General features: G+C 41.6%; 1 protein-coding gene across 1 annotated transcript in view; it reads left to right on the top strand.

The window, feature by feature from the left end:
• PLCH1 (phospholipase C eta 1) overlaps nt 1–19,214 on the top strand; it is a 469,798-nt gene that overhangs the window by 399,743 nt on the left and 50,841 nt on the right. The window contains exons 13-15 of the mRNA XM_063916111.1: nt 454–519; nt 3,510–3,592; nt 10,107–10,204. Of these exons, the coding sequence (XP_063772181.1) occupies nt 454–519; nt 3,510–3,592; nt 10,107–10,204 (247 nt within the window). The remainder of the gene's footprint in view (nt 1–453; nt 520–3,509; nt 3,593–10,106; nt 10,205–19,214) is intronic.

Below are 19,214 nucleotides of genomic sequence, written 5' to 3'. Positions count from 1 at the left end.
GATCTGGATTTCTGATTACATTTAAATAAAAATTAATCAATTCAGGGTTTAGTCTAAAATGGGTGCCCACGTCTTTGCCTGTGTGACAGAGTGTTAGAAGGCGCTCATAGACTACAGACGGAGCACATGCCGTAAAGTGTCATTAGCGGCTAACTTTGCCATATATGTTATGTAACAATGTTAGCGGTGGGTGGGGCAATTGGCGTGCCAAGTGTTCGATGGTGCCATCCCTCTAAACTACTTATGCTCTGACCATACATTCAGTAATTGCTGTATCTGTTAATATATATTCGCACTGCTTCCTGCGTGATTTGTGGTCAGTGTTCTGTACTACCTTCTTTTCTGATCTACTAGGGAAATGCAATTATATTAATAAGACTATTACATTCAAGTTTATTGATGAAATATTTATCTTAAGATTTTATTTTTTATTTTTACTTATTTAATGTGCAGAATTCAGAGTCAAAAGACCGAAGTAAATCCAAAAGGTCATCTATGGGTAACATTTCGAAGCACAAGGTGAGAATACACTGTACAGAAGATATGACACTTGGCATTTACAGTTACTCAGAGCTAAAAGATGTGACTGGCTATAGATGTATATTGAGCAACAGCAAAAAAATTACACAGGGTTAGATTAGTTTCAATGCATAAATTAATGGAGTATATATTATGCTAAAGCTTGCAGAATTATATAAATAGTGGCCGGGGCTTTCAGTTTGCTGGCCACACATTCTGCAATAACTGCACGTGGTACCAAAAAGGCCCCACTATGATAACCTGATCTAGAACTGACTGCATCATTACCAGATGTGTTGGTAAATGCGGTCGGGGTAAATGTGGTTGCACGTACATCATCTTCTGACTGCTCCTGTGGTACTGAAAGAGACCTGGCAACTTGGATGGGGTGCTAAGTGTGCCAGAATGAAAGTATACAGCTGTAGAGGCAACACTGAATGTGCACAACTAGTGAGGGTGTTGGCCTCTCTCCCAGTATCCAGCCCAACATTAATTCAATAGCATCCCTATTTAATATGGACTCCCATCCTGCAAGCAGTGCCTTTTATTAATAGTACAGGTTGAGTATCCCATATCCAAATATTCCGAAATACGGAATATTCTGAAATACGGAATTTTTTGAGTGAGAGTGAGATAGTGAAACCTTTGTTTTCTGATGGCTCAATGTATACAAACTTTATTTAATACACAAAGTTATTAAAAATATTGTATTAAATGACCTTCAGGCTGTGTGTATAAGGTGTATATGAAACATAAATGAATTGTGTGACTGTAGACACACTTTGTTTAATGCACAAAGTTATAAAAAATATTGGCTAAAATTACCTTCAGGCTGTGTGTATAAGGTGTATATGTAACATAAATGCATTCTGTGCTTAGATATAGGTCCCATCACCATGATATCTCATTATGGTATGCAATTATCCCAAAATACGGAAAAATCCCATATCCAAAATACCTCTGGTCCCAAGCATTTTGGATAAGGGATACTCAACCTGTATTCACATTAATTATATAGGGCTCGTTCACCAAAATAGCTCCCACTGTGTATTAAGAGTATGCACATTCAATAAAAAAAGACTTCTCCATCTCAAAAAGCGCAGACATTGAATAGTTAGTATTCATGTGTAATATATAGCCCTCCTTCTCCCTACCTTTAATATGCATTGTATGACGCCACTATTTTATTAAATAGCATTTACCAATAAATTAATAATTCCCATCCACCATTACTGTAATAGTTCAGCTCTGCTCCCATTAAATTAAATTACTAACCACCTCCATACTAAAATATGAACATCCCAGATCACCCCTCTTACATATGTGAGGAACCCCCTCCACACTAATACATAAATAGCCCTCCCCTGTCCCCCGTTACATTAGGAGGCTACCCGTCCATTTTGTTCTTACCGTCCTTTGACCCAGCGAGCAGCATTGCATATGTCAGCAGGGGTGGGTGCCTGTGTCTCATCCTGCAGGCCATCATAGGCATGTTATTGGGTCGCAGTCTGTGGCTGCCAGGAAGCAGGAGCAGTGGCTGCCAGCGTTCTATGACCTCTCAGGGCAGCGGGAAATAAATCACTTTGTAAACTGTGAGGTGGCTGACTGCTTTTTTAAGCTCTGTGGCTGCTGCTATCATATCTTCAAATAATTGACTGTGCTGGCCTGGGACTTATCAATGGGAGCATAGTGGCAACATTGACCGTTCACACGCTGCCTGTGGCCATGTGAAAACTGCACGGCTGACTGAATCCCGGACCACAAATGCTGCATGCAGGTCTGTGAAAGGGGTTGGGGCACATGCCATGACACCCCCCTACCACCCATCTCATCCCGCCCCTGTACATGAGATACTAATCTCACATTAAAAAAAGAAGCTTTCATTAAAATAGAATAAGCTGTACTGTTAAGTTTAGTTGAACATTAATAATGTTTTAGCATGTCTCTTTAAGTGCTCTGTACTAGACTATTGCCCTATAAAGTCAGATATCCTCATTTGTTTGCTGGCCTATCATCTGGTGCAGAGATGCATCGGGGGTTACTGACGTTCTTTATAAACTGGAATCAACACTGAAGACATTGCGCATATTTGCCTGCTGTCCAAAACCTTATTTTTCTTTTTAACGTATATACGAAATGTTGTTCTGCTGCAGTTGCCATAATCAGTGAGTGTACCTGCACCAACTGGTGCAAATGCGTAAAAATAGGTGCATGAAGTCACAAAAAATAAAATATATCTGTACTTCAGTCATCTACTGCATTGCTCATGACAGATTGCAATCGGTCAGTCTGGTATTAGTCTATGATTTGCAATAACAGATGTGTTTTTGCCATTTTATTTAAGTGTGCTATTTTGTTATCATAAGTTCTTATTTAAAGTAAGTTTGTAAGAGAAAATATTAAAGAAGAACATTGCCTACAAATTCTATTGTCTAGGCCAGTGGTTCCCAACCTCTACCCTCAAAGTCTTGTTTTGAGGATTTCTGTCTGTGGAAGCAGGTGGGATACAGTAATTACTGACCCAGCAACATAGATTAACTCACCTGTGCATGATTGAAGCAATCCACAAAACATGACCAGTCGATGGTACTTGAGGACTGGACTCAAGAACACCTGGTCTAGGCAGATTTAGTTATTTTCATTAGATACAACAACAGTTACCTCAAGTTCTTCTTTGGATGTAATTGCATCTACACAGAAGGTCTGTAGTCACAGGCTGTATAAGGGCAACAAAACTAATCAGCCTGGAAAATAGAATCCAATGAAATGGTTTTCCACTTTAATCAGTGTTATTGTAGCAATCAATTACTCCCATCTATTCCTGTGACATACTGTAACAGTTTCTAGAAGTAAAACATCATGGACATATACATACCCAATAGATATGTAGCATATACTGTACATATACTGTAATAGATGGTTTCTAGAAGTAAAACAAATCAGGCACATACAGCTAGATGGTAAATATGTGTTCCTTATATATCCTTCAGAGAACTTCAAAATCCAGGTCCAAATCTTGCAGCACGGATGAAGAGGAGGATTCCCCTCCAAGGGAGTCAGGGCAGATGCACAGGTCAGAGTCCCCGCCAGCAAGGCAGGAATCCTTTGCAGTAGTCACTGGAATGTCTGCACATGTATTTAATAATGTATGCTTCTCGTTCGCTATCATTAGCTCTGTAAAAGTGTTGACCTTAGACATTCAAGTATATGATATCCAACTCATCTAGAAAAGCACAATGCCTCACATATGAGTCAATTATTAAAGATCCCACTGTGCTTCACTATTATCCTTCCTTTAATTAAGACATGCCAATTGGAGTTCTTTAGGGAGCAATCCCAACAAATACTGAAAATGCTTCTTATACATTGTAAGTCTTCATTCTATTGCAGGAATTTGATGGTAGATCATAGGAAACACGTTTAATGTAACTATTGTGCAATTTTCCACTGAGCAAACTAAAAAAAAATATGGCACATAGATGTGATATGATTGTGTTTTCCAATTGTCTCTTGTTTTCATTTCATATAATTTATTGTTACATTTCTAGCTCTGTCATCATCTTGCTCATTCGGGCATCTCCAATACATGCATAATAAGTCACCTCAGCAATTGCTAAAAACTATTCCAACCTGACTGATTTGAGGAAGTAATTGCTGCTAAAAATAAAAAAGAAACAGAAAAAATGGCAATCCTCCTCCAAGCCGACAGCGGTGTTGGCAAAGTTGTGTGGTCACTGCACAGGCACTGATTGGTTTCAGAGTTCAGCCATAGTAAAAATGTGATTGGAAGGAAGGTCAACACCACATTACTGACCCTCATTTCCAGTCTTCGGTGTGCAGCAAAACCAAACTTACTGCTTAGGTCAAAAAAATGTATATACTCTTTACTTGCACCAAGGCATCTATTTACCAGACACTAGCAATCCTACATATTTTGTTTAAAGCAAGTTTACTCCCACCATTGAGTTTCTTCTGTACACTAGCCTCCTGTCAGGGGCATAAAAATAGCCATAGTAGCCCATGAAGCTGCTGCAGAGTCCAGAATCACAAGTGCTTGATGGAAGTCAGAGGTGGACAGCGTTCAGTGTTTTTCCTGTGCACTTGCATCCTGATAGTCACCATTGGTGGGCGCAGATTTGTGTGAAGATTCCTCAGCTGCATTAGTAATGGGTTCAGTATGATTTACCAATGGACAAAATACCGACAGCCATTGACCAACAGTCAAAATGCCGACATTCATTGTGTCGACATGTTCAAAATGTCGACCTAGTCAGAATACAGACATTTGAAATGGCGACATTTCAAAATACCGACATGAGTTTTTCTATGTTGTTTTTGTATGTGTCAATGTCGACCTAGGTCGGCATGGACACCTTCTAAGTGTTACGCGTCCTCTCGCATGGCTTGCTGCGCTCACCATGCTTCGGGCATACTATTATATTCCCCCTTCAGGTCCACTGGGATGGTAAATTATGAACAAGTCTGATTTTGGTCAAAAATTCCTTAAAAATGCATGTTGGCATTTTGAACATGTCGGGATTATGACCGTCGGTATTGTGTCCGTCAGTAAATCAACTGCTTCCCTTAGGTCATTGTATAGGTCATTGGTACGGCCTCATCTTGAATACTGTGTCCAGTTCTGTACACCATATCTCCAGAAGGATATAAATACATTAGAGAGTGTACAAAGAAGGGCAACTAAAATGGTGCATGGCCTACATCACAAAACTTACCCGGAAAGGCTAAAAGATCTTAATGTATAGTATGGAGGAGAGAAGTGAAAGGGGGGACATGATAGAAACTTTCAATATACCAAGGGTCTTAACAAAGTTCAGGAGGGAAACATTCTTCAAAGGAAGAGAAGTATTAGAACTCGAGGACATACACTGAAACTGGAGGGAGGCAGGTTCAGGGGAAATTTAAGGAAAACTTACTTCTCAGAAAGAGTAGTGGACAAGTGGAATAGCCTCCCATCAGAGGTGGTAGAGGCTAAGACTGTAGAGCAATTTAAACATGCTTGGGGTAGGCATATGAATATCCTTACAAAGAATTAAGGTTCAAAAAGGGTTGAGATTACCTAAAGGATAAAAAAGGGGCAGACTAGATGGGCGAAGTGGTTCTTATCTGCCATCAAATTCTATGTTTCTATGTTTAGAAACATAGAATTTGACGTCCGATAAGAACCACTTGGCTCATCTAGTCTGTCCTAAACACATATGGGTTAATTTATTTTCTGGTAGACAACCTACTAGTATATGTTTTGGATTGTGGGAGGAAACCAGAGTACCCGGAGGAAACCCAAACAAGCATGGGGAAATTATACAAACTCTACACAATTTGGGCCATGGTGGGCATCGAACCCATGACCTCAGTGCTGTGAGGCAGTAATGCTAACCATTACACCATCCGTTCTGCCCATGTATTGTTAGCATAATTTCACAGCTACTCTTGTGCATCCACCTCTGAATCACCCCCCAACCCCCCCTCCTTCCCCCCGTCTCCTAAGACTAATTGCACGTGGGCTCTTTGTGCGTCCAAGTATATTATCCTAGGGAAATCATTCACAGTCGCTTAGAGCACTAGCTTGCACTATTGTAAGCAGCATATAATATATATTATTGTTACAGTCACTTTTCTACTGTCACCACCAATCCAGACACAGGTATGGGAAGCAATTTATTAGCAATCATCGCCAACCCCTTCATCTTGTCCAATATATCATGTCTTGTGTCTCTTTCTGTCTTTGTCTTTTCTGATCTGCCATACAATCAGGTTACATACAAGGGTTGCTTATCATACCAAAATGATTATTAGTATCCAGTCTAAAATAAATGTGTATGCTAAAAAATAAAAGTGTTTATCCATAGCAAACAGCTGGTTATGTAATAAAATAGTTGCATACCAGTGCCCCGATCTAGGTCTGGTTCCTGTCATTATCATCCATCCAAGCTCAGTGTTAGACACTCATGCTGCAGGTCATAGTAGTGCAGGGCTTATCTTACTCAAAATATATACAGTATAATCTGATATTTGATCTCTTGTAGGCTGTAAAGGTCTCTCTGACTTACATATGACCATGTGGTGAATATAACGTAAATGTATAATGATGTAGGGTTCACCAACTATATGAAAAGATCCATATGAAAGTGCATGTACTATTTTGTGTGTACTGTTTAGTGACTGTCCGCATACTTGCAATTAATGTGACCAGTTAATAATAAGGGTGGTCATTCCGAGTTTATCGCTAGCTGCATTTGTACGCAGCGCAGCGATCAGGCTAAAAAATGGCAGTTCTGCGCATATGTATGCAGCGCAATGCGCACGCGCAATGTAAGGGCACAACGAACGATGCAGTTTTGCACAGGGTCTAGCGATGCATTTCAGTCGCACTGGTTGCCGCAGAGTGATTGACATGAAGTGGGCGTTTCTGGGTGGCAACTGACCGTTTTCAGGGAGTGTTCGGAAAAACGCAATCCTGCCAGGGAAAACGCAGGCGTGGCTGGGCGAACGCTGGGTGGGTGTGTGACGTCAAATCCGGAACTGAATAGTCTGAAGTGATCGCAAGCGCTGAGTAGGTTTTGAGCTACTCTGAAACTACACAAATTTTTTTCGCAGGCGCTGTGCAATACCACCGTTTGCACTTCTGCTAAGCTAAAATACACTCCCAGTGGGCGGCGGCATAGCGTTTGCACGGCTGCTAAAAACTGCTAGCGAGCGATCAACTCGGAATGACCCCCATGGTCTCTTGTGCTAGAGGCCAGGAAGCCATAACTGAGATTCTTTACATTTTTACCCATTTTTCTCCTGACAAAAACTGTGTGTGGGTATGACAGTAATGTGTGCAAAACCATTACCAGGTGGGAAATACCTATTCCTGCCAGGCAACCCCATAACGTGCACAGGATACTTATCATGTCAGCTGAGAGTAACTGATTTCTCACCTTCAGGTGATTTTAGGGAATACCTCAGCAGGCTAGTCCATGCATTTTGCATTCAGTTTCATCAATGACACAGAGAAATTGCCTGTTACCTGCAGCCGCCTGTAAACCACATACATGCATTACACTCCTGCACTTCTAATTCATCTTACTCTCTCTCTTGACTGGTAGAGAATGAGAATTGATTACTGTGTATTTGTACTGAACAAGCCTGGCATCAGGTGTATTGTAGGTTATGAGCACATAATCCATGTGATGTGTTCAGCAATCATTTTTTACCAGTCCTGCTTTGTCTCTGTATTCCTTGACAACTGCTCTGCCCTGTAACTCTTTCCTAGCTCTTGTGAAATATTGGAAATGAATGGGGTGGGCAGGGAAATTCAATACATTACCTCCTGATTGCTGTAGGTGGAGCCAAGCTACATATGGCATCCTGCTTACTTGTGCTTGGATTGGTGGAGAAGAGGACTTTGAAAATGCTCATTACAGGTAAGAGACTACACTAGAAAACTGTATTTTATTCCATGTCATTCAGAGGTACCAACATGGCCGCCAAGAGAGATGTCAGGCCCTATGCTAGGGGACGTGGTCAGCTGAGGGGACGTGTTCACGCTTTCTCGGGTGCTCTCTGCAGGAGGGGGTGCGGCTACTCGTCCATGGCAGGACCAGTCACCAGAGTGCCCCCGTCCACCCCCCTCTACGCCCCTGGATACCACAAAAGTCCTTGATGCTTGCTTTAGGATTACCCTCTGCTAAATTTATACTGGAATATAGCGTCTAGGCATTTATTCAACATGAGGCAAGTTTATGTAGGACATATTTTGTATCATCAACATCCAGAAAGAATTTAAATATTTCCCCTGGCACATAAAAATAGGGCTTGCTGCATGAATCACTTGCAATGTTTATTTACACCTATTACAGAATAGTGCGCCAAATTAAATATGTGAAAAGGGAACTATGCTTTACCTTATTTGGCACTTAACAGGTAGATGGGAAGGATTTTAGGGTCTTAACAAGCACCGCAGCATGTGCTTGTCTGAGTTTTCATTTACAATGATGGAACACTTCTTTTGAGACAAAAAGTTAAAATGCACATGCAACAAGTTTTACAATAATGAATAACCTCATTCCTAATGTTCCTGCTATTTAATTTTTTTCTGAGCAAAATCCTATATAAATATATATAAAATATATTATTATATATGCATATGCACAATCACACTATAGTCACATGACTATTGTTCATTCTTTCATCTCTTAGCTAGAATCATGTAAAGCATTCCTTTCTGGCACACATACTACCATGGTGGCGGTACAATTAGAGAGAGCTAGTCCATAAAATACTCATCTTAATGTCCAAAATGATGGCTGAAGCCAAAATGAGCTGGGCAGACATGCAAGAGTCAGCGCCTCCTGAATACTATCAAATGAGTTATTAAGATACATATGAGCTGTGCTTACAATGTCCCTACTATTTTTAGGAGTATAGATTATCACCGCATGGGTCAATTCCAATGTGTAAAACTTGTGCTAAGAAGAAGTATCAGGCTTGCGTGTATGGACAAACCGGACGCATAGAAGGTTATACACAGATGGGGCATATTGTATTGCAGGGAATATTGCACCATGGCTAAGGAATAAAGAAGATTAGATCCAGTTGGGTTGACTGTATTTTTCCAGTGTTGTGTATAATGGACCAAAAAATACATTTTTCAAATTAACCCCTACTCTATTTGTAGTTGTTGGACAGACACAAACCTCACATGAGAGGTTCCTGTTGAATACTTTATGTACACAGTATATCTAGCAAACAACTGCAGATATTGCAAGGGGTTCCTTGAGGTAATAGACCCTTTAGGATTCTGAACTAAATTCTGAAAAGTGAAAGTGTAGCTGTTGTCCATAGCAATTGGATTATACTGTAGATATGGATTTCTAGAATATACAGTACAATACAGAGTATAGCTAGGATCTGATTGGTTGCTATGAAGGGGCATACACACGGTGGAATATAACTACCAATATGCACTATATTGTCTATATCAGTAGAAAACATAGTGCATACCGCACCGTGTGTAAAGACCTTGCGATGCCGATGCGCTGTCCCGCGAGGTCAGCATCGCAAGAAAAAATAGACTGTGCAGGCAGGTCAATTATGACTAGTGTACAATCTAGTTTTTAGTATAGCCAAAATTGTATATAGTCAAAATTGTACATAGCCAAAATCGCACCGTGTGTACAATCAATATCGGTGGTTCTGTGCTCCGGGGAGATCAAGGGAAATCACAAAGTCAAAATCGGCATTTAGCTAGAATCGCACCGTGTGTAGGCCCATAAACACTTCCCCTTCTGTTTTAGTAAGTTTAACTCTTTGGGTTAATTATACACCATTATGTAAGAAATCCTCCCCCCCCCCTCCCCTTCCCCCCCGCACACATACGCGCACACACACACACTCAAGTGGCCTTATAATGTACGTGGAAGAATTTAAGCTACCTTGTGACATCTCATGAAATAGCTCGGATATATTTTGTGCTCCAGTTGTATGTTGGGTGCAGTTCTTATAATTTTGTTATTGTTATATAACTCATGCAATATTTATTTTAACAATTTAATAACAGATTTTTTTTTTATATATCTTACTAGGTTGGGGCGACGGAGGAAGACTATGAAGTTATGTCGGGCCCTGTCTGATCTGGTTGTGTACACAAACTCAGTGGCTGCACAGGACATTATGGATGATGGTGAGATGCTACCTCACATGACTACTTTTATAGATCCTTATGTTTGTTGTGTTGCATGTAATATTATGTGTAATATTTATAGAGAAAACGGCCTGTAAAAATATTATTCTATCATGCTGAGCCAAACTTAGGGGGGAAAATCAATCAGAAGCTACAATATGTACGTGTGATGCTGGCGATGTGCTGCTGTGACACCAGCAATGACTCCCTACTTTGCCCCATCACTGTACTTTTTACCTCACAGTCCCATATGGGTATGCAGGAAAATGCACACTGTAAGCCTACTGTATGTATGGGATTTGTGCGTACCGCACTTCATCCTTACATCACGTTTGCATAGCCCTAATTGAATTGGCCCCTTAAACTCTATTAAAAAGATCAGTGACTGGCTGTGCACAAGAAAGACCCCCAGCTTGTCTGTTATGTGACATTGGTCGCCCAAGTAATTCTTTCTTCGTCTCTTCTGAATATTTATACGTGTAATTCAATGATGACATCATTTTCCGAAGTGACTTAATAACCAAAATGATCTTTAAGGGGGGTATTACTGGCAAAAATGCGTTTTGAGGTAAAAAGATGCGAAATTACCGATATTCGCAGTAATTTTGCCAAACACCTATCCGTGAAAATGTTTTTCGGTAATTTTACTACAAAGTTCAATTCACCCAACTCAGAGCAGGTGATAAACTTGGGAAAAAGCCCTATTTTAAGTAAAAAATGTCGGGATTTGGTTCTGAACCCCTGGGACAAACCCCTGAATTACTAATTAGGCACTAAGAAGTTTTTATTTATTTTTAATTGGACGAAAATGACATCTCATTTTTGCGGTGAAAAAGTGCCAAATAATGGAAATTGGGGTACAAGGTATGGGACAGATATATTGGGGTGCTTTATGAGTGGGACAAGTTTTTAGACTTGCAGATGGGAGTAATTGGTCTGTTTCCTCTTTTTTAAAAAGTCCCATAAAATGATCCAAATATAAACATACACCCATTTTTATGTATAGTTTAATTTGAGCACTTATTTAGCTGGAAAAAAAATAGCTTTCTATAATTTTTTACTTTAAAAAAAAAAAAAAGCATATAACAGCCATTTGACCTAATTAAGTACCAGAAATACTTTTATTATAACCAATAATAAACTTTTATACTGTTATCCGATGTTAGTTTAGCTTTTTTAGGGGATACGGACAGATTTACCAATTTTTCACTTTTCACTTTCGGCACCAATTTTCACGGCAATTCTGTTTTAGCTAATTTGCATATGAATAGGGTGAATCACGGGAGTGCGCATACCCACAAAAACTGACAAAAATGGCAATTGCCGTAAATTGACGTGATTTCGGCACTAATTGAATACCCCCTATGTGTAGCAAATGGGCAAACGCAGGATTTCTGGAGGGGGGTGTTCCAAATGCAATCCACATTCTCCCGCTCTAAGGAACATTGGAGCATGTGCTGGAGAAATTAAATAACCTAGTACAGACCCTGGTGTTTTTATACATTGGATAGTTTATAGAATACAATATTAGTAATTAACTAGATGATCTATAGTACAGGCCAGCGAGCGACTGGTAGCTCGGCACCGCTTCTTAAGTAGCTCGCGGCGGCAGTGGGTGCATATTAATATGGTGCCAGCCGTCAGCCAATCAGAGCTCGTGCGCCGGCTCCTGATTGGCTGGCGGTCCGCACTATATTTCAAATGGCCGCACAGTGAGGACGGATCAGGAGACTGAGGCACACCATGGGCTGTGCTAGATTGCTCTCCTCATCTCCTCCCCTCAGATACACACAAGTGAGCGATGGCTGCTGCGGGGGGGGGGGGGGGGGGGGATTGTGGGCAATATTTGTATCTGGCACTGCTGAGGGGCATTATTTGTGTTTCTGGCACTACTGGGTGGCATTATTTGTGTATGGAACTGCTGAGGGGCATTATTTGTGTACCTGAGACGGCTGGGGGGGCATTACTTGTTTATCTGTCACGTCTGGTGGCCATTATTTGTGTATCTGGCACTACTGTGGGGGGCATTACTTGTGTATCTGGCACTACGCAGGGAGGGCAGTACTGTTGTGAGGCCACACCCATTTGTGATACCACACCCACTTTTTGAGGCCACACCCACTTTCACAGGAATGTGTGCGCATTGGGGGAGCGGGTAGCTCTTCCAGAGGTTTTATTTTACGAAAGTAGCTCACACCCCAAATAAGGTTGGAGACCACTGGCATAGGCTGTATAAAACAAATGTAACTAATATACACTGCTCAAAAAAATAAAGGGAACACTAAAATAACACATCCTAGATCTGAATGAATGAAATATTCTTATTAAATACTTTGTTCTTTACATAGTTGAATGTGCTGACAACAAAATCACACAAAAATTATCAATGGAAATCAAATTTATTAACCCATGGAGGTCTGGATTTGGAGTCACACTCAAAATTAAAATGGAAAAACACACTACAGGCTGATCCAACTTTGATGTAATGTCCTTAAAACAAGTCAAAATGAAGCTCAGCAGTGTGTGTGGCCTCCACGTGCCTGTATGACCTCCCTACAACGCGTGGGCATGCTCCTGATGAGGTGGCGGATGGTCTCCTGAGGGATCTTCTCCCAGACCTGGACTAAAGCATCCGCCAACTCTTGGACAGTCTGTGGTGCAACGTGGCGTTGGTGGATGGAGCGAGACATGATGTCCCAGATGTGCTCAATTGGATTCAGGTCTGGGGAATAGGCGGGCCAGTCCATAGCACAATGCCTTCGTCTTGCAGGAACTGCTGACACACTCCAGCCACATGAGGTCTTGTCTTGCATTAGGAGGAACCCAGGGCCAACTGCACCAGCATATGGTCTCACAAGGGGTCTGAGGATCTCATCTAGGTACCTAATGGCAGTCAGGCTACCTCTGGTGAGCACATGGAGGGCTGCGCGGCCCCCCTAAGAAATGCCACCCCACACCATTACTGACCCACTGCCAAACCGGTCATGGTGGAGGATGTTGCAGGCAGCAGAACGTTCTCCTTGGCGTCTCCAGACTCTGTCACGTCTGTCACATGTGCTCAGTGAGAACCTGCTTTCATCTGTGAAGAGCACAGGGCGCCAGTGGCGAATTTGCCAATATTGGTGTTCTCTGGCAAATGCCAAACGTCCTGCACGGTGTTGGGCTGTAAGCACAACGCCCACCTGTGGACGTTGGGCCCTCATACCACCCTCATGGAGTCTGTTTCTGATCGTTTGAGTAGACACATGCACATTTGTGGCTTGCTGGAGGTCATTTTGCAGGGCTCTGGCAGTGCTCCTCCTGTTCCTCCTTGCACAAAGGCGGAGGTAGCGGTCCTGCGGCTGGTTTGTTGCCCTCCTACGGCCTCCTCCACGTCTCCTGATGTACTGGCCTGTCTCCTGGTAGCGCCTCCATGCTCTGGACACTACGCTGACAGACACAGCAAACCTTCTTGCCACAGCTCGCATTGATGTGCCATCCTGGATGAGCTGCACTACCTGAGCCACTTGTGTGGGTTGTAGACTCCGTCTCATGCTACCACTAGAGTGAAAGCACCGTCAGCTTTCAAAAGTGACCAAAACATCAGCCAGAAAGCATAGGAGCAGAGAAGTGGTCTGTGGTCCCCACCTGCAGAACAACTCCTTTATGGGGGGTGTCTTGCTAATTGCCTATAATTTCCACCTGTTGTCTATTCCATTTGCACAACAGCATGTGAAATTGATTGTCAATCAGTGTTGCTTCCTAAGTGGACAGTTTTATTTCACAGAAGTGTGATTGACTTGGAGTTACATTGTGTTGTTTAAGTGTTCCCTTTATTTTTTTAAGCAGTGTAAATAACAGAAGTGGTCAGAAAAAGGTTAAACATCCCATAATAAATAAATAAATACACAAACAAACATAATAGAACCAGCACGAGACAGAACTGCACTTTCAAAGTACACATTCTTCCAACTCATGGTATGGCTTCTGTCTCTTCTTCCTGCCAGCTACTCTCTGGTCCAATAAAGAATCTGCTACCACTGGGCATGTGCAGCAGCTCTGCTCTGTCACTTAAACTGCACTGGTGTCAGCTCTAGTAATTGTATTATATACTATTGCTATTGTGGTCATAATTTGAGCCACTGGCCAGATGGTGGGGGGTTTCTGGTCCACCAAAACCCCTCTCGTTTGCCTATAGCAAATGCATGTTGTGTATTGGTTTTGCTGGTTTGCAGTGCCACTAGTGTTAGAGAATGTGTATACACGCTCTAGAATAGGCTTATATGTAACTGAAATGTAAACCTATTTAATTGCATGTTAAAGCATGCACTTAAAATAATAAAATGTCATTGTACATAAATGAAAGCTAAATGTACGTAGAAAAGACGCACAAGGGGCCTAATTCTGAGTTGATCGCAGCAGCAAATTTGTTAGCAGTTGGGCAAAACCATGTGCACTGCAGGGGGGGCAGATATAACATGTGCAGAGAGAGTTAGATTTGGGTGGGGTGTATTCAAACTGAAATCTAAATTGCAGTGTAAAAATAAAGCAGCCAGTATGTACCCTGCACAGAAATGAAATAACCCACCCAAATCTAACTCGCTCTGCAAATGTTATATCTGCCCCCCCCCCCCCCCTGCAATGCACATGGTTTTGCCCAATTGCTAACAAACTTGCTGCTGCGATCAACTCAGAATTACCCCCATAGGGCCTAATTCAGACCTTATCATGGCAGCAAAATTTGTTAGCAGTTGGGCAAAACCATGTGCACTGCAGGTGTGGCAGATATAACATTTGTAGAGAGAGTTAGATTTGGATGGGTTATATTGTTTCTGTGCAGGGTACATACTGCCTGCTTTACTTTTACACTGCAATTTAGATTTCAGTTTGAACACACGCCACCCAAATCTAACTCTCTCTGCACATATTATATCTGCCTCCCCTGCAGTGCACATGGTTTTGCCCAACTGCTAACAAATGTATTTTTTTATATATATATATATATATATACATGCACAGAGAGGCGGCACTCACGGCTGGCAGTTTTCAAAGACAAAAGACGCCACGCAGGGGGCTTGTTTCAACGTTTCCTGATGAAAATTCTATTGAATTGAAACGTTGAAACAAGCCCCCTGCGTGGCGTCTTTTGTCTTTGAAAACTGACAGCCGTGAGTGCCGCCTCTCTGTGCATGTGTGTTTACTTGATTGTTGTGGAGGGCACCGGGCCCATTGAAATGTTTATACGAGTGCCGGTCCATTCTTTCACTCTCTATATATATATATATATATATATATATATGTGGTCTTCAGGTTGCCAGTGGCCGGGCTCCCGGCGACCACCATACCGGCGCCGGAATCCTGACTGCCGGCATACCGACATCTTTTCTCCCTTTTGGGGGTCCACGACCCCCCTGAAAGGAGAATAGATAGTGTGTCAAGCGCAGCGAGCCCGCAAGGGGCTCATTTGTGCTCGCCCAGCTGTCGGGATTCCGGCGCCGGTATGCTGGTCGCCGGCACCCCGACTGCCGGCAAACCATACTACACATATATATATATATATATATATATATATAAAACCTGTATGTAAAGCACATATTTCATAGAGAAGAACACATACTTTGGTACTCTCACAAACATAGAAGGCTCTGTACAAATGAGCTAACAGTCTACAGCCACTAATGTTGCTGGGGTAATGTGGGTACTGGAAATTGCACATAATGATATATGTGTCATGTTGACTATTTATCAGTGATGGAATAAAGCAAATGTTTCTCTCTGTGCTTATGAAACAGCAGTAGAGTGACATTTGCTACAAAAGCTGCTGTTTCACAGACGTGGCTCATAACTGCAAGCTCTGTGCTGTGAGATAAGCTTTTGTTTTATTTAATGATAATTCATCTTTAATGATAGGAATAATGTTTTCCTGCTGGGTTGTCAATAGTGTTAGTTTAAAGCCATCACTGGCAATACAAACCATTATTCATTACTTGGGAGGGTATGCAAATTACAGATTTATCAGTAATTTATTTATCAGTTAATTGATAGTTACATTGTACTTATGCAGTAATTATGTGCTGGGTTTATTTACATTTATTTTTCATTAAATGGGCTATGAATTACATGACTGTACATGAATTCTTCTATATATTTGGGTCTTTATATACCAAATTCTTCATGTGTTCTGTGCATGATTAATGTACACTAATATTCTAGTTATCTGAAGCAGTTCATTAAAGGCCAAAGAGCTTGGTACTATGATTTGTATACCCAACAAAATAGCTGCACACAGTTGGTGTAGAAATGGGATATACTGAATTGTTGAGATTTCTGAATGAAATTGCATATTATAAAGATGTTTGTCTTCAGGATATGTGTACGGTATATGGGTGCTTTCCCCATCAGACAGGACTGTCTGTACCTTCTAGTCATGACAGCAGTTGTCAGTTGTGATATACTCAGTGTGCTTTGTTTCTGTGCTGCAGCCACACCTCTCTAGACCTTTTCTGCACACTTGCCTATATGCCCAATAAAACCGCATTCAGTACATGTGCAGTCTGGTGTTTATGGGTAGGAAATTAAGGGGGTCATTCCGAGTTGATCGCTCGCTAGCTATTTTTTGCAGCATTACGATCACATAGTCGCTGCCTATGGGGAAGTGTTTTTTCGCTTTGCAATTGTGCAAATGCTTGTGCAGCCGAGCGGTACTAAAAAGTTCTGTGCAGTTTCTGAGTAGGTCTGAACTTACTCAGCCGCTACGATCACTTCAGCCTGCCCGGTCCCGGAATTGACGTCAGACACCCACCCTGCAAACACTTGGACATGCCTGCGTTTTTCCAACCACTCCCTGAAAACGGTCAGTTGACACCCATAAACGCCTTCTTCCTGTCAATCTTCTTTTGCGAACGGCTGTGCAAATGGATTCTTCATTAAATCCATCGCCCAGCACCGATCCGCTTTGTATCCGTACGACGTGCCTGCGCATTGCAACAAGTTTTGACCTGATCGCAGCGCTGCAAAAAATAGCTAGCGTGCGATCAGGTCGGAATGACCCCCTAAGCACCCTCAGTTGAATTGTTACACATTTTAGTTGGTAAAATATCTAACCATGAATCACTTAAGAAAACATCACAAATGTATAGTAAGTCTGATGAATGGCCAGTTGGGGAAAGGGGACCATTTACCTGCATGTAATGCTGTGGCTATGCATGATAGGTGATGTGAGGAGAAGAAAAGAAATAAACAGATAAGGGTCATAGGAAGTGACTGTAGTAACTGCAGGGAGAATATTCCGGCAAATAACTCAGAGGTTAATGTAATTATAACACTAGGAACCATGCTGGAGACCATTGTTTAAATCCCAATTTCAACTCCTTATGATATCACTTTGCCTGTTTTTTCCAGATACCAAAAATTATTAAGAACTTTGTTATGAAGGAAATCCGTGCTTCCGTTACATTGTTTACAAGTCTGCACAGTATAGTATAGTATTGTATGCAACAATTCAGCAGGGGGGAGCTGCTTTCTGCAACCCCGAATCACTTGGATTATCCTCATTGAGGTATATAACTGTATGTAAGTGTGTTCAAGTTACAGAAGAAAGGCTCAGTATAAAGAAGTCAATAAATATTTTGGACACATCAGTGTACTGTATCCTTGTGTGGGTGAGCATTGTGTATGATACTGTAGATCCAGTATTTATCACTGTCCTACTTACTTTTAGTAATTCCTTTCTTATATCTAAATCTAATCTATGTCCCCCAAGTAATTGTTATCTAATATACTGTGTGCATTAACATTTATAAAGATTAATTGAAATTCAATTGAACTGTTTGTCGATCATGCCTAGTGATAATGTCTTATCAGGGTGTTGTATTACCCTTTAAATCTAAAAAAAAAAAATTATATTATGCTAATGATGCAGTCATTATAGGTAGTTGTATTGTTCTATGTCTGTACAGTATAAAGGGTAATAGAACTGTATTATAATCATTACCTAAGCCGTGTCATTGTATCATGGTCATGTCAGTACAGGAGAGTAAGAACAGAAACCTGGCACACACAATCTCTCACAGCCTCCCCTGCAGCACTGGCACATGGTGGTCTCCACTTTACACACACCTCCAGGCCTGGTAACCATAAAGGAGGAGGAGTTGGACTTTTACTTTCCCAATCTTTCACATACACTGTTCTACCACAGGTTCCATCACTCACATTTACATCATTTGAAGTACATTCCATTAGGGTTTACACTCCTTTCTCTCTGCGTGTTGCAGCTATCTACCGCCCACCTGGGCGTCCAAAACAATTTTTGGAAGATTTTTCTGCCTGGCTCCCCCACTTCCTATCCTCTGACATCTCCACCATTATCTCTCTAACCTCCTCTCTTGGCCTCTCCCAATGGACTGACTCCTCTACTTATCAGGAGGGACACTGCCTTGATCTAGTATTCACCAGACTATGCTCCGTCTCTGAACTCACTAACACTCCTTTCCCCCTCTCAGATCACAACCTTATCACCTGCATGCTCTCCTCCGTTAATTCAAACCCTGTATTGCTGAAGTCCTCCAATCTTTCTCAAACCCGCAGAAATATTAACTCAATTAATCTTCAAGAACTTTCCACTCCAACTGCTTTCACCTATTTCTGCATTCACCTCTCCTGAGATGGCTGTATCACACCTGAATGAGACTCTAGAATTAGCCCTTGATGAAGTGGCTCCAGCTACCCATCACACTCCACGTAGGCCTAGATGTCAACCATGGCACTCCAAATTAACAAGACAACTACAAAAACTCACATGAAACTTGAACGTCAGTGGCGTAAATCTCGTATTTCAAGTGACTTCCTCACATATAAGACTGTCTACCATTCTTATAGAAATGCCCTGGACACTGCCAAACAAACATATTTCCAAACTCTTATCTCTGCTCAAGCCTCTAGACCCAAACGACTCTTTAATACATTTAAATCACTTCTGAATCCTCCCTCACCTACCCCACCAGCCACTATCGAGGCCCAAGATCTTGCTTCC

The sequence above is a fragment of the Pseudophryne corroboree genome, chromosome 4 (assembly GCF_028390025.1).
Source record: "Pseudophryne corroboree isolate aPseCor3 chromosome 4, aPseCor3.hap2, whole genome shotgun sequence".
NCBI classification, from domain to species: Eukaryota; Metazoa; Chordata; class Amphibia; order Anura; family Myobatrachidae; genus Pseudophryne; species Pseudophryne corroboree.
Note: the sequence above shows the minus strand (reverse complement) of the source record. Positions and strands in the feature narration are given on the sequence as shown.